The following is a 15,816-nucleotide window of genomic DNA, read 5'->3' as shown; positions in this document are numbered from 1 at the left end:
CTACCGCGTAGCGCTCACCGCAGGACACTCTAGGGTCTACAAAGAACGAGTCTGGCGTGAGCTACGTGCTGTCAAGCGCCACGTGTGACATGACGAGGTTGTACGTTCGTGGAATGAAAGCCAGCAGCCCACGCGTGGGTGAGGTAGGAAGAGAAAGACATCAACTTGGGAGCCAAGGGAGTGAAGCTTGAAAGCCACTGAAGTGCACAGCCTCCGCTGAAATCCTCCCCGATACCCAAGTTGGTAGTGCCGGTAATACACACCCCCTATACCACCCTCTCTTGGTCGGTAGCTGACGACGACCTACGCGAGAAAGACGAGAGAAACCGACAGAGTTTACGTCCCGGGCGCCAAGTCTTCAGTACACGCGTACGACAAGCAGCGCGGGCCAGTGGCAACACGCGGGAGGGGAGGGGTCAAGATGTGATGAGGAAGGGGGGTCAGCAGGCAGCCTGGTCTGGTCTGGTCCGGCAGAGCATGTCATACTTACATCAGTCATCACTCAACTTGACGGCCCCTCACTTAAGGCGCATCGGGCTATACCATTTTTAACGCTGTAAATGGAGCAGGAACGGACGTGGAGTAATTGTGAACTAACATTTTCATTCACGGTCAGGTGAGATTTTTTTTCTCCTTTTCTTTCCTTTTTTTTACGTCGAAGGTGAACCTGGTCAAGGACAAATGTCCTCACTGAGGTCAAGCCTTACATAGTATAAAAAGAGCTAAAAAAAAAGAAGAATTAGAAAAAGGGAAAAAAATTATGTTAATATACAAGAAAGTCGTCTGAAGTTGAGATGACTGACGTACAAGGCAAAGACTTCCAAAGGTTAAAGGTGTAAGGAAAGAAACAGAAATGACATCACACACACACACACACACACACACACACACACACTCACACACACACACACACACACACACACACACACACACACAAACCCTTGAGTTCACGCGTCACGCCAGATAAACACAACATGGTTGGCAATTCAAGACTCGAGTAACTTAAATTTGCCCCTGCAGTCGCTCGCTGGGCGCTGAGGCGTCACTAAACTATTAATGGACTATATATTTCAAGGACTCCCGTCAGCGATGAGATTGACTCTCGCAAAATTTTCATCAATTTTTCAACGTCAATGGACACTAAATGTCAGCTGACGCTTCTCGCTGCACCATAACTTAACTTTCCCTTAAGAGGAACTTAACTTTCCCTTAAGAGGACCTTAACTTTCCCTTAAGAGGAACTTAACTTTCCCTTAGGACACCGTTACCCTTGCCACGAATCTCCTTCGCTTAGGACACCCTAACCCCAACCGTAAACTCTTCAGCACCATAACCCCCTTCCTCAAAACATGACAACCACTCCGTCCTAACCTCCACAAATGTTGACTTGGCTCACATCAAAACCATCCCTCAGGCCTTACCATAATCCCTCACACCACCATAACATCTCCTCACATCCAGCGAGGACGTGTCACCCACACCATATCATGTTGACGGTGGAGACTCGGCCAAAACACGAACCAGGAGAACGTTACAGTCAACTAAAAAGTAATATTGGTTTATATATATATATACATATATATATATATATATATATATATATATATATATATATATATATATATATATATACATATATATATATATATATATATATATATATATATATATATATATATATATATATATATATATATATATATATATATATATATATATATATATATATATATTCCTATGAGTCCACGGGGAAAATGAAACACGAAAAGTTCCCAAGTGCACTTTTCGTGTTTCATTTTCCCCGTGGACTCATAGGGATATCTTGATCACGCGCAAAATTGAAAGTTGTGATCCTTTCCAATATACATATATATATATATATATATATATATATATATATATATATATATATATATATATATATCTTTTCAGTAAAAAATGTCCAGTTTCCTTCAAACAGTTAGTTGATAACTGTCTATTTCACAAATATGTTACTCTGAATATAAAGTGTTGAACGCTTCAATAAATACCAACTTCATTTGACTTTTACAGTAATAATATGCAACCAGCCATATCATTCCTGTGTGCGTTCCTCTCTCTTCCTTTTATCTACAATCTAAATCATTATATATATATATATATATATATATATATATATATATATATATATATATATATATATATATATATATATATATGAGGGGCACAGCTGAGAGAGGTCTTCTCCACTGGGGTAATGTGGGCGCCAGCCAAAGATAGAGAGAGAGAGAGAGAGAGAGAGAGAGAGAGAGAGAGAGAGAGAGAGAGAGAGAGAGAGAGAGAGAGAGAGAGAGAATGTGGGATCGAACGCCCTTCCTCCCGCACCCCCACACCAGCAGTCTTCCAAGTTTCCAATAAAAAGGGATCAAGAACCACATGGATTATGACGTCACGGGAGATGAAGACGACCAAGACGCGCTTCTGAGGACTGGCAGAGAGGGAGGGAGGGAGGGAGGGAGGAGAATGGAAGACGGAAGGAGAGAGAGAGAGAGAGAGAGAGAGAGAGAGAGAGAGAGAGAGAGAGAGAGAGAGAGAGAGAGAGAGAGAGACGAGAACGGGGGAATCAGACACAAGGGTCAAGCAGATATATACGGCTCTATATATAATGCCCCTTAGCGATCCTCCAAGATCTTGCTGGGAAGCCAGCTAACTACATGTATACTGTATATATACTCCAGGCACACATCGTATACACGTCAGGGTTCCCAACCGGGAAATATGAAAATTTAGAGTCCCTGATTTTTTGCCTCCTTTAGTTTCAGATTTCCCCCGATAATTGAGAAGGTATCCAGCCTTCCCCTTATCTGACCCACATCTTGACTATGTTCTAAAACTCGGGTTAAGAACCGGATATGTTAGTCGGCTCATCCTCGATCGCCTTATCTGTGCTGAAAAACTAATGGAAGCTTTGAAATGACCACCTTCGCGACGACGTACACATACGTCACATGAGGCGGGCTGAAGACGTCCCCCTGTCGGAGACTTATACAAGAAAATGCAGCATACAGACACACAAGAGACATGCAATTACTCCACAGCTGGGAATGATGGCCGATGTCGTTGCATCAATATCAAAAAATATACCTTTCAGTTAATACAAACGATTCCGAATACTTTCCCTAAAACTCCTACATATTTCCCAGGTAATTTTTCCCTCAGCTCAAACTCCCATGTTTTGCCCATAAAGTTATCTGTTTCTTCCTTTCATAATCTCTCTCTCTCTCTCTCTCTCTCTCTCTCTCTCTCTCTCTCTCTCTCTCTCTCTCTCTCGTCCCAGGGAAGACCCTGATATAAGCGAAAGTACGGGTCAAATAATGCGGCTCCATCTCCCTCAACACGCGCCCAGGGTATGAGAACTCGCCCAAGTTTAATCACAGTCCAAATCGATTTACCAGATCTAGATATCAATGTCTGGCAGAATGCATTGGAGTGCGAGCTTCGACTCTTATCCCAGATATGGCTGCAATAATTTTGCTAATCTGAAGCCCACGGCTGGGTACATTAATCTTGCTAATGTCACTCCAGGGTTGGTTATATCAATCTTGTTAATCTCATCCATAGGATTGGCTACATCAGTCTTGTTGATCTCACTCCAGGATTGGCTTCATTAATCTTGCTATAACCAACCGAGGACTGGCTACGTTAGTCTTGCTAATCTCACTCGAGGACTGGCTACGGTAAACTTGCTAATCTCAATCCTTTCAAAGGGCATGTACTGCGTTCATCCAAACCTACTTCCCTAAAGGTAATTCAACCAGGAACGCGAGATAAAGTAAACGAAATCTCTTATAATTTTCTTCGTAAGTAGACATTTTATGTATTCCTAAAAAAAAAAAAAAAATATATATATATATATATATATATATATATATATATATATATATATATATATATATATATATAGGTCCGGAGCAGAAATACAGTCAGAAGTATCAAGGAGAGATTCCAACCCCGGCTCATCACTGACCGCCATATACGTGGGACGGAACCTTCCATTTGGCTTTATGGAGACAAAGTGCACAAAGTTTTGATACTCTGAGCACCTAGGGTGGGGTCACTGAGCCAGGAGGATATAACGGCGGGCTGAGCTATCCATCTGCCTGCGCTGGGCAGGCGGGCAAATTGAGTGAACGCTGAGGGAGAGTAGTATTCATGGGTCAGAGACTGTGGTGGGGCAGTAGACGTGCGCGAGGTGGCGGAATGCCCCCAGGGGACAAGCTGGTGAGCCGGGTTTAACATGGACGAGGCAGACCAGGAAGACTCCACACGCCACTTGAAGTTCTTGATACTTGAAAATGTGGGGTTCGGAGAATCATATAACTGTGAGAATGTGTTCTACTGAGGGATGAGAAGTTGATGAAGGAATATATGGTTATAAAATGGAAGAAACAAGTAGAGAGAGATCATGGATATAGTTAATATTAAAGACTACCCTAAGGTGTTATGTAAATCATATAAACAGAGTCAGGTGCAGGGAAAGACCAGCTGATGAATATATAGAGAAAAGTATGGAAGACGTAACAGTGAAATTATTAAGAGCAGCGAGGACATGTATGGAAGGGACAGCATTGTAGGAGGTAATGACGGGGGCGTACTACGTGCCTGGAATGGGTAGTGCAGATGGAACAGAGTGAAGGATCACATGTGACGGGGAAAAAAAAAAGATCACGGACAGACTAGCGCAATACGTGTGTACGGATAAGGCAGAACGGGTGAAACAGTACGTGTGTGGTTGTGCGTGGGAAGACAAAATAAGGGATTACGTATCTAGGATGATCTTTATCAATGACAGAGAACTGAGCAGCGTTCGTGAGGTGAAGGACGGACGGACAGAACTTAGGAAGTACGTGTGTGGATGGGGTAGATCTGATAGGCTGTCATGATGAGCAGATGTAAGGGAGGGAGATTATGGGTGGAGGGCAGCGATAGAGCCTGAGTGTGGGAGGGGCAGTAAGCAGTATGGGTGGGACACAGTGAGGAAAAGCAACGCAGATGTGAGGGAATGAACCACTACGTGTAAGACGGCTCTAAACGCAAGCTAAGTATCAGACTTTAAAAGCAGCTCTGGCTAGATCATCTTCAATCTTCGATGTTCTTTGGGAGGAGCATTTACTCACAAACGACGCTTGCGTCTCTACCAGATGTACGGTAGGAGCGTGATGTTGCGAAAACGGAGGCCTGTATTATCCAATCTAAATCTACGACAGGCTCTTTCATCGGATCCATCATTCAACCTCTCTTGCTCCGAAGAAACGCGGTCAAAGGATCTCCCATAACGTAATTGGAAAATACTCTTCCTTCCCCACGAGTCCCGTTCAGCTTTCATCACTGCCCGAAATCAATGCAAATCTGTTTTTCGCGGGGCGAAGCATCTCCTCCCTCTCTACAGGAAGTGCCATAACATCTCTCCTTCTTCCGAATAAAGCGAAGTGGTTCAATTACCGTGTGTGGGGGAGAGAGTTATGATGGGATGGAGTGACTGATTGCGTGTGTGTGTGTGTGTGTGTGTGTGTGTGTGTGTGTGTGTGTGTGTGTGTGTATACATATCACAGTATGATCATTGCAGAAAGTAATGTAAACTATAAAGGAAAAATATCCTTTATATCATTTATCAATATGTCCTTCCAAGACACATAACATAATATATATATATATATATATATATATATATATATATATATATATATATATATATATATATATATATATATATATATAGCCTGGCCTTTGATGAGGCTCGGGTCAAGAGCAACACCACCAATACACAGAGGGATAGGTGGCACCATCGTCCTCGAGGCGATTATCTAAATGCCACAATTTCTTCTCAAGAGTTACTACCTTCGTGGAGATAAAGAAAATGACCTTCGTCTCAGGCATGTGTTTCCGGCCTCAACTTTGACCTTCTTCTGAAATTCTTGGCCAGCCCCCCCTCCCCGTCCACTCTTACATATTCTTACTCTTGCATTTGGGACGAACCCCGGCATGTTAATGATCCCCAGTGGTCTGAGGCACGGCAGACATTTGGTGTTTTCAGGGACCCAACCCTCACGTGACGGGCTGGAAGCAACAACGCATCATAAGAGATGAAAATTCAGAGCATTAACTTTTGCTATGATGTGCCATCTCTCTGGACACCCCATACGTCAAGATGTTCACGATAGCAGGCTCTCTCACACGTCAAGATATTCAATATATCACAGCCTCCCACACGTCAAGATGTTCAATATATCACAGCCTCCCACACGTCAAGATGTTCAATATATCACAGCCTCCCACACGTCAAGATGTTCAATATATCACAGCCTCCCACACGTCAAGATGTTCAATACATCAGAGCCTCCCACACGTCAAGATGTTCAATATATCACAGCCTCCACACGTCAAGATGTTCAATATATCACAGCCTCCCACACGTCAAGATGTTCAATATATCACAGCCTCCCACACGTCAAGATGTTCAATACATCACAGCCTCCCACACGTCAAGATGTTCAATATATCACAGCCTCCCACACGTCAAGATGTTCAATATATCACAGCCTCCCACACGTCAAGATGTTCAATACATCACAGCCTCCCACACGTCAAGATGTTCAATATATCACAGCCTCCCACACGTCAAGATGTTCAATATATCACAGCCTCCCACACGTCAAGATGTTCAATATATCACAGCCTCCCACACGTCAAGATGTTCAACACATAACTGCACGTATAAGTATTGCACAATTAGAAAATTTAACAGTATTTTTTCTTGGTGACTCCATTCCTGTGAACGGATTTCCATTCTGATTTCGTATCTACCAAGAGCTCCTATTGTGGAGCCGAGGGGAAGACACAGGAACCAGATTCATCACTAGACAATACCAATGTATCGCATCATATCTCCATGTCAATGCCATGCATATCAAAACAAATTCAAATATCACATGCAATTTCTAGAGACAATACACATGTGTCAACAGCACTGCCCTAATATACAAAGACTCAACAATACCGTCACCTCCTCTTTTTGGGAAACCACTCACATTTTATTTTCCATCCAGCACCGCAGGCGACAGTTTCCCATCAGAATTATACATGTTCATGCGTCAGGTATTGTGCTGGATCTGTGCTGTGTTGTATTGTAAGCGAGTGTCATATCATGGGATTGTACGTTTCCATGGCAGCTAAATGCGACAGCGTCAGTTTCTAAGATTACACCAGTGCATGACAAATACGTCGACCAGGGGGCACGAACCACCAGAGGCCAGGGACCCCGTTAGGACAGTCCTCCTCCGGAGCACCTCAACCTCTCCAGTGTACAACATACGCTGCCATTCTTCACCAGACGATGAAAACACAAGTTAGATCCTCGTGGACCATAGTCGCTGGTTATCCCCCTTGAGAACGACGATACGACCCTCTAGTACGACAGAGCGATCTTCGAGCACGATGGTACCAACCCGGGAACACAAAGGTACGGCTCTCAAACACGAAGACACGATCCTTGAGCACGTTCCTTTTGGGTATGACGTCTTGGCCTTTGACCTAACCTACCCTCAAGGCTTGATTGAGACCAAAGGCCAGCTCATCATACCCACGAGTCACACCATTGATGCTCTAGGGTTGTCCCGTCCTGCTTGAGGAGGAGGATGTTGAAATATACAAACCGGAGGTGTGCAGGAGCCAGTGAGAGAGAGAGCGGTGCCCGTGCATCCGCAACGGGCAAAGACAACTTCCCCAGCGGAAGTCATCATCTTCCCCTTCCAGATTAACATAATATGCCATGGCTAATGACTATGTTTTCTGTATGATGAGGAAATGATGTGCCCCAGTCTTAAGGACACTGAGGGAGTCTCTCGCTACGCCCTCCCTCATCTCCATAATCCAGTCACACTCGTTATTTTTTCTTCCTCAACCGCCCAAAACTACGTTTGATATAACACATCGCGATACGTTCGACTTCTGAAAGCACGAAATAAATATCATGTATTCAATACCGCTCTAAAGTTCGCAAAAATCTATTAAAATATGAAATAAAGATAGTTAATTTTTCTATCTCCCTTGCCATAGGACATCTACTATCATAAAAGAAAAAATATGATCACTGTGAGGAGACGCAGGTTAGGTGAAGGGTCAAAAAATAGTCGACGCGCCACAGCTGAGGCGAAGATTCAGAACAGGTGGGAGTGGAAACAAGCAAGCACTGTGTCTGTCCCGTGTCAGGCAGGCATCAAAGTGCGTGTGAATCATTTACATGGCTGGATGGCCACTTGCGAATAGAAAGCTACTTGGCAACACCTGGCTAACTGACCGACGGAAACACCCAAGCACGAAGAAAATGTGTATAATTACCTCCCATTTGAACAGTACGGGGGGGTGGGAGTCTTACACTCGTGGGGCCCTGGCTCCTAGACTGACTGTGACATCAAGTGGCTTTTAAAAGCCTTTTGCAAACTGCTGTCATTCACTCTCACTGGTTAGCTTACTCCTACCAACCAACCAACCACCACCCTAACACTAGGCCAGTACTTCTTTAACGTCCTTTCTGATTAACTTTCTTCCCCCCAGCTTCGTGTCATGGCCTCAGGCTACGCTGGTACTGCATCCCTTGAAGAACAGTTCAGTTTCACTACCCTCTAAGTGATACAGAAACTTGAGGGCTGTGATATGCTCTCTCTCTCTCTCTCTCTCTCTCTCTCTCTCTCTCTCTCTCTCTCTCTCTCTCCTCCAAGGTTGGAGGGCTTTGCACCCCTCAGTCCTCTTAATTCAGGGTACGATGGAGTGGACGTGACAGTGGATGGAACCACGAAGGAAAGAAGCGGTGTCACACACACACACACACGGTTGCAAGGCTGGTACTTAGACCCGAACCATAATTTCGCCGGAGTCGAGACATCAACCTGAACCTAGGCTTGGCAGGCATCCACGTCTCCGTCCGCAGCTCTGAGATAAAACTAACCGATCAACATACGCTCGTGGATCTACTCAGACTGTACGGGGGTCAGAAGAATAATCCGGGTGAGATAAACAGATCGTTCTTAATCAAGCAGAATAATCTAAGGGAGGGAAAAGAATCCGGATTGGATAAACAGATCGTTTTTAATCAAGCAGAATATTCTAAGGGAGGGAAAAGAATCCGGAATGGATAAACCAGATCGGTCTTAATCAACTTAAGTGCTTCAGATTTCCTTCATGAACTGATTTGAGAGGAAATCATAGCCGGCTCGACCCAGTGGATAGAAGCATATTCTTTTTAATGTATTGCTTATCACTTTAGCAAATGCTACAGCTACATTATCTCTGCATCCAACTGACTAAGTTAATGGTGAGATGTCATTTCAACTACACTAATTACGAGTGATAAGGTCAATCAGACGTGCATCACTCGAACAGCTCCATCAGCTAACAACAGGGGCTGACACCTAGTGGGAAAGTATCACACAACTGCTGCTGCTGTACGTGCAGTCAATCAGGCAAGGATGAAGCTGAGACTGACTTGCTGAAGACTACGACGAACGGAGGATGAACATTTTCAACGCAGACGAAATGATAAGAGGAATATGCTACACATATGTACGAGACATGAAAACAATGAAACTATGTGAAGAGGGAAGGTGTAGGAAGTTAAGTGGCCCTGTGTGTGTGTGTGTGTGTGTGTGTGTGTGTGTGTGTGTGTAATTACTAGAGTGAATAGAAAATATCCTTTAAGATTTTATTTTCTTTTAACGAGTCAGAGGCAGAGATAAGACAAGGGTCGGAGGCAGGAGATCTTTGCTCTACCACCATGGCAGGTGTGGAGGCAGCGTCTCGAGCCGGGCTGATGATGATTGCCGCAAAACACTTCAGGCTATGAGAGCGCGCCCACCGACGGATACACTCAGTACGAAGAACAGAACGACGGCAGCTCTGCTGCAGCTGATGTAGAGTGGGTGTGAGGGACGACACGTGCACGAGAGACGGATAATAATCAGATACTAAAAATCTGTATCTGGTACACATGGCTATTGTTGGACACGGAGGAGACTTGAAGAGTACTGATATATATATAATTCTCCTGCAGAGTGCAGCATAATGCGATATATCCCAGCATAACGTGATATATCCGCAGCATATCGCCACAGCATTCACAATGTTGTAAGTAGTGGAGAAGCATTTATGTATTCCACCCACTGCGCCATCCCACGGTGAGGGTGGAGGAGAGGGATACAGCATGCACGCCAGATGATCAAATCAAGGTAATAACTAAGATACGGACGGACACAGGGGTGCGAAATTGTCAGCGCATAAAACAGGTGGCTGACGGACAACATGCTCTTCGCCATAGCCACTATCCTGCAGGCTGAGGTGCCGGAGGGAGAGGTTGGTGAAGTAAAGCTTCCTTCTTTATCACCCTGTCTCCATCGACGTAGACTGGGAATGTAGGATTTTACCACAGTCCTTCAGCAGACAACCTCGCCACAGACCATCATGTCTTCTGTTATCTGACCTTTTCATGTATATGTGTAACTCAGTAGTGTATTACTGATAGATCTGGAGCAGAGTATACAGTAAACCCTTGTGTCTTGGCAGAGTGTATGCTGGTAGGTCTGGAGAGGAGTATACAGTAAACCCTTGTGTCTTGGCAGAGTGTATGCTGGTAGGTCTGGAGTAGAGTATACAGTAAACCCTTGTGTCTTGGCAGAGTGTATGCTGGTAGGTCTGGAGGAAGGAACGTATTACTACAAGAGCCGGGGTACGGGCGACGTGTGTGGGGTGTACCTGCTCAGCAAGCCAGACGAGGCAGTCCAGGTCTCCTTTGACTACCTCGACGTTGACTGTGACACCGATGGCCTCGTCAGTGTGAGTACTGAGTACCACTGTTCATGTTCCTCATGAGCAGTGGGGCAATGCTCATCTCCTGTGTATTGCTCGTGGCTTTAAGTAGTAGTACAGAGCACCGTCCTTTTCCTGGAGTACTGTGTGCTGTTCAGTGCTTTCATGAGCACCGTCTTGTTCACTGCCTCCATGAATGTTTTGCATTGTTCACTGCCTGCATGAGTACTCTGTTGTTCACTGCTTTCATGAGCACCGTCTTGTTCACTGCCTCCATGAATGTTTTGCACTGTTCACTGCCTGCATGAGTACTGTGTCCTGTTCACTGCTTTCTTAAGTACATTAACGACATTGCTTTCATTGCTTTCATGAGTACTGAGTATAATTCAAGAGCTTCTTTCACAAGTCCTGTGTACTACTCAAAAGTGCTGCTCTCATGAGTACTGTGTACTATTTATGTGCTACATTCATGAATGCTGTGTATTGTACCGTTTAAGTGCTTCTCTCATGAGCACAGATCCCAAGACGTTATCATGATTCATAGTGTTAATGTAGTGTTGTTGCCTGATGTGGTGATTACTACTGTGTGGTAGTGTTATTGTGGTAGTTATGGTGCTTGATGTGGTATTGTTACGGTGTTGTGGTACTGTGACTGTAGTGTTATGGAGACCTGCAGTAGTAATGTTGTGGTGCTGTACTGTTCCTTTGTTTATCATGATAGCAACTTTCTGTAAAACATTTCATTCCTAACACACCCGTTGTAAAGTCGAATTCCATTACTCCATTAGTTGTTTGCAGTGCGGGTCAGGTACAGACACTTTCGCAAAATCATACACACACACACACACACACATCTCCAACCCACAAGTGTTTTTGATAAACCTACAGACATCTGTGTTTATTAAAGGCCTTCCTTAACTTTCCCTTCATTCACTAAATTGATTATGTTGAGTGAGACCAATGTCTTCATTCACACCACTTCCACACAATGATGTCTCCGTTGCATCCGACACCACGGCCATTCCTCAAACACCTTCATCTGTAGTATTCCCAGCCCTCATCAGTCCTCTCATTACGTCTATCCTATCCGCAAACTAACTCTACATACACACGTAGCGCAAGCACACAGTGAACCAGACCAAGTGTATCTCACCCCTACACCTGGGCTAGTGTAGGATACCTGCCTCACTACACCCTCCTACACCCCAGCTACGCATGTGACTAACTGTAATCATCCCTTATTCCTCCTTGCGTCAGTTCGTGGACGGGTGGGAGCTGGGCGGCGAACTCTTCCCCAGCGAGGTCGACGCGCCCCTGGAGGGCCGGGTGCACGAGTTCTGCGGTCGCCTCAAGAAGAAGGTCTTCAGGAGCTCGGGCAACGCCGCCCTCATCCAGTACCGCGTCCCCAACCGAGGCGACGGCTTCAAGATCACCGTCAGATACACCAAGAACCCCTCGCGTGAGTACGACACGCCTCTACCGTCAGATACACCGATAACCCCTCGCGTGAGTACGACACGCCCCTTCCTACACCCCCATCCCTTCCAGTGCACCTTATCTCCAAAGGTGATATTCCCCAAACTGATTCTAGTGGCGTGATTCTTGGGACTGATTCCACTGGTGCGGGATGATTCATGGGGTTCATGGGACTGATTCCAGTGGTATGACATGATTCTCGGGTCTCATTCCAGTGGTATGATAGGTTTCGAAGGACTGATTCCAGTGGTGTGAGATGATTCATGGGACTGACTCAACTGATACACGACGATTCTTGACTACCTGTGTGGGATACACTCCGAGGGACCCAATAGTGATGGCAGCTTCTGCCAACGAGTACCGGCAGAGCAAAATTTTACCCTCGATTCCTTTGGGCAAAATTATTATGTACAACAACCTCAAATTTATCTTCTACCATCTCTCTCTCTCTCTCTCTCTCTCTCTCTCTCTCTCTCTCTCTCTGGAATATCAAACTTTAATGCTAAGTAGGCCTGACCATTGACATACTGTACTGGTCAATAGATTAGGTCATCTTTGCCTTATCTACTTATGTACCCGACCTGCTGAGTGACCTGACACTTGGGGACCCTTGATGGGGATTCACAACATCATACAACAACAACCTGACACGTGGGGACTGTTAGTGGGGATATACAACACAAGGCAACATACTATTTGGCATCTAGACATTGCTTCAGGACACACTCCGTGCTGTATACGTTTTACGGTCCAAGTATACTATGTGCGTAGGTGGAAGCTCCCTCCCTCTATACCCGGGGATACATATGCATAGGTATGCATCTGTCTCTCTTTTCTAGCAAGGTGCGTGGTGAGCACTACGCGCTTGCCCTACCTAATGTCAAAATCTCCTCATAGGCAGGTAGGTTCTCTCCCCCTACATATTTGGATGGAGGGATGAGCTCTACATCTAAGTCGTAAGTAGAATGCACTCAATCTATCTAGATGGAGGTTTTATAGTCTCGTCGTAGGTAGGTAGGTGGTAATCTCCCTCTCTATATATATGGATGGAGGGACGGGCTCAACATCTTCTCCATCCAGCTATCTGGATGGATGCATGGGATCTAGGTCTTCGTCGTATGTAGCCAGATTCTCTCTTACTCCTATCTATCTGGATGGAATGATGGTCTCCACACCTTCCTCGTCGGCAGGCAGGTACTCTCCCTCTATCTATCTAGATGGACAAATGGGGTCTACATCTTCCCTTGACAATGGAGGGAATTATCTCTCCTTCCCAGAGGCGGGGGGGAAAACGAGGGCAACCGTACTGTGGGGGAAGGGAGCCTATCAGCCGACAATATCACTAATCCCTTTGTCAGGCTGATGACGTGATGGGTCGGGTGTGACGGAGTTAGTGGTAACATATTCCAAGACGTCGGGAGCTACAGGAGGGGAGAGAGAGAGAGAGAGAGAGAGAGAGAGAGAGAGAGAGAGAGAGAGAGAGAGAGAGAGAGAGAGAGAGAGAGAGAGAGAGAGAGGGAGAGAGAGAGAGAGCCTGATATGAATGGAACACTCTCTGGTGTGATGGTTCACTACAGTGTCCAAGCTGTGGCAGCAGCCCACATGGTTAAGCTGAGGGCAAAGTAAAGTGTCTTGTCACTCACTTGGCATGAGCACGCTTCGCACCGTCGCGCCCTAGGATCGTACCGTCGAGCTCTAGGGTCGTACAGTCGTGCTCCAGGGTCGTGCGATCACCCTCCAAGGAGTCAAGAGACAGTGAACTGAAATATGAAAAATGAAGATACTTCTCCCCACATCTCCAACAGCGGGAAACCAAGCCGGCCGGCCGACCTCACACATCTGACGAGACTATGAGAGGAGACGTCAGGCGAAGCGATTCACTTGTCTGGTGTGGCCACAGACACGAATCCTCTTCACCTCCAGTGTACACAGCTGTGATGGCCATCATGCTGCGGGGCCTGGCAACATTGTGTTGAGGTATGTACACATCCCCGGCCACAGGCAACACGGACAAAACTTTACATTAATGAACAGAGACGAAAGCGACCCTAGGATAAAATAACATTTTAACACCTCAACCACGACGGTACGACCCTCACGTGTCATGGCCCACAAAGGTCAGGCGAAAATCTGACCTCTGTGAGTCGGATCAAAGGCCGAGTCGTTATATCCAAAGACCTCAAAGTCGTGCATCAAACACTATACGTAACAGCGACAAATAGTAAGGTCTTCGAATTATCTCGAAGGTGTTCGTCATCTTCGAAAGGTGGTTGGAGAATAACGTTGACGTGCTTAACAACCGTCTGGCAGTTAAAGAGGCCTAAGGCCCAACCAACCAACTAGAACCATAAAACCAGAGTGGGTCATAATACCGTCATGGCACAGGATGGTTAAGAAGATCGACTCCAAACCCTCTCACACACAGACAGTCAGTAACTACGGACTACCTGATCAATTCGTGAAGGCGACGACGACGACGAGGACGTGTCTTTCGTCTTCTGGGGTAACGATCGCAACTGACTGGACCAAGAAGAGAACACCCACCCTCAGGAGAGTCACTCCCCTCCAGCGGCGACGCCAACCTGGCTCACATCCGGTAGAGACGGCGGAGGCAATGATGAAAAGTTTTAATGAGAGCGAAGAAAACTTCTGCAGGATTTCTACGTTTCCTACGATTCATTCTTGCCAGCCGAGAGGTCAAAAGGCAACATCGAGCTTTTCACATATACAACACCTCCACTTCCGAGAGAGAGAGAGAGAGAGAGAGAGAGAGAGAGAGAGAGAGAGAGAGAGAGAGAGAGAGAGAGAGTTAAAGAGGACACCAAATTCCTCTTCAACTGGTGAGAGAGGAGCGGCCTTTTTCCCGTCTAAGTAACAAATCCCAAATAACTAAATACAAACACACTTATCTTAGGGAAGGCCACGACCCATCATCGCCTTGTTGACGCGACAACCTCACGTGCCGCATGCGGACACTAAATCACCAGTTTTTCAATACCAACAACCATGACTTTTGACCCCCCCCTTCATGGCCTTATTATCAGCTGACGCACCGTGGTTCCTTGGGAGAGCCGACCGTGCAGTTGAACTAACGCCCTCGCGAGATAAAAGAGTTCTGGCCACATAAAGCGTAAGATGACATTTGAATAATGGCCTGATAACAGCCAACGGAGAATTGAAAACCTGAGGTCTTAAACGTTTTTTGTATTGTTTTTCTGTGCGTGCTTGCCTGCGTGCTTGCGTGCGTGCGCGCGGGCGTTCTCCTGTCATTCACAATTTGTGTGTTTGGGAAGCGGGTTTTACCAACTCGTGTTGCCCCGTCTCTTAACCTTGTCTTTATGTAACGGCTTAATTTATACATGTTTACACACACACACACACACACACACACACACACACACACACACACCAGTCTAAACCAGGTACTCATTTATCGATCAGCCATCAGGAAAGGATGAACACCTGGGTTGAGTGAAGGAGGATCGTCGCGCCCAGGATTCGAAC

The 15,816-nt window shown here is 45.7% G+C and overlaps 1 protein-coding gene across 1 annotated transcript in view; it reads left to right on the top strand.

The window, feature by feature from the left end:
- LOC139760903 (corticotropin-releasing factor-binding protein) overlaps positions 1 to 15,816 on the top strand; it is a 175,771-nt gene that overhangs the window by 121,449 nt on the left and 38,506 nt on the right. Inside the window, exons 3-4 of the mRNA XM_071684672.1 lie at positions 10,706 to 10,863; positions 12,094 to 12,295. Coding sequence (XP_071540773.1) covers positions 10,706 to 10,863; positions 12,094 to 12,295 — 360 coding nt within the window. The remainder of the gene's footprint in view (positions 1 to 10,705; positions 10,864 to 12,093; positions 12,296 to 15,816) is intronic.

This window comes from Panulirus ornatus, chromosome 38 (assembly GCF_036320965.1).
Source record: "Panulirus ornatus isolate Po-2019 chromosome 38, ASM3632096v1, whole genome shotgun sequence".
Classification (NCBI taxonomy): Eukaryota; Metazoa; Arthropoda; class Malacostraca; order Decapoda; family Palinuridae; genus Panulirus; species Panulirus ornatus.
The sequence above is the reverse complement of the archived record's forward strand: the minus strand, read 5'-3'. Positions and strand labels throughout refer to the sequence as shown.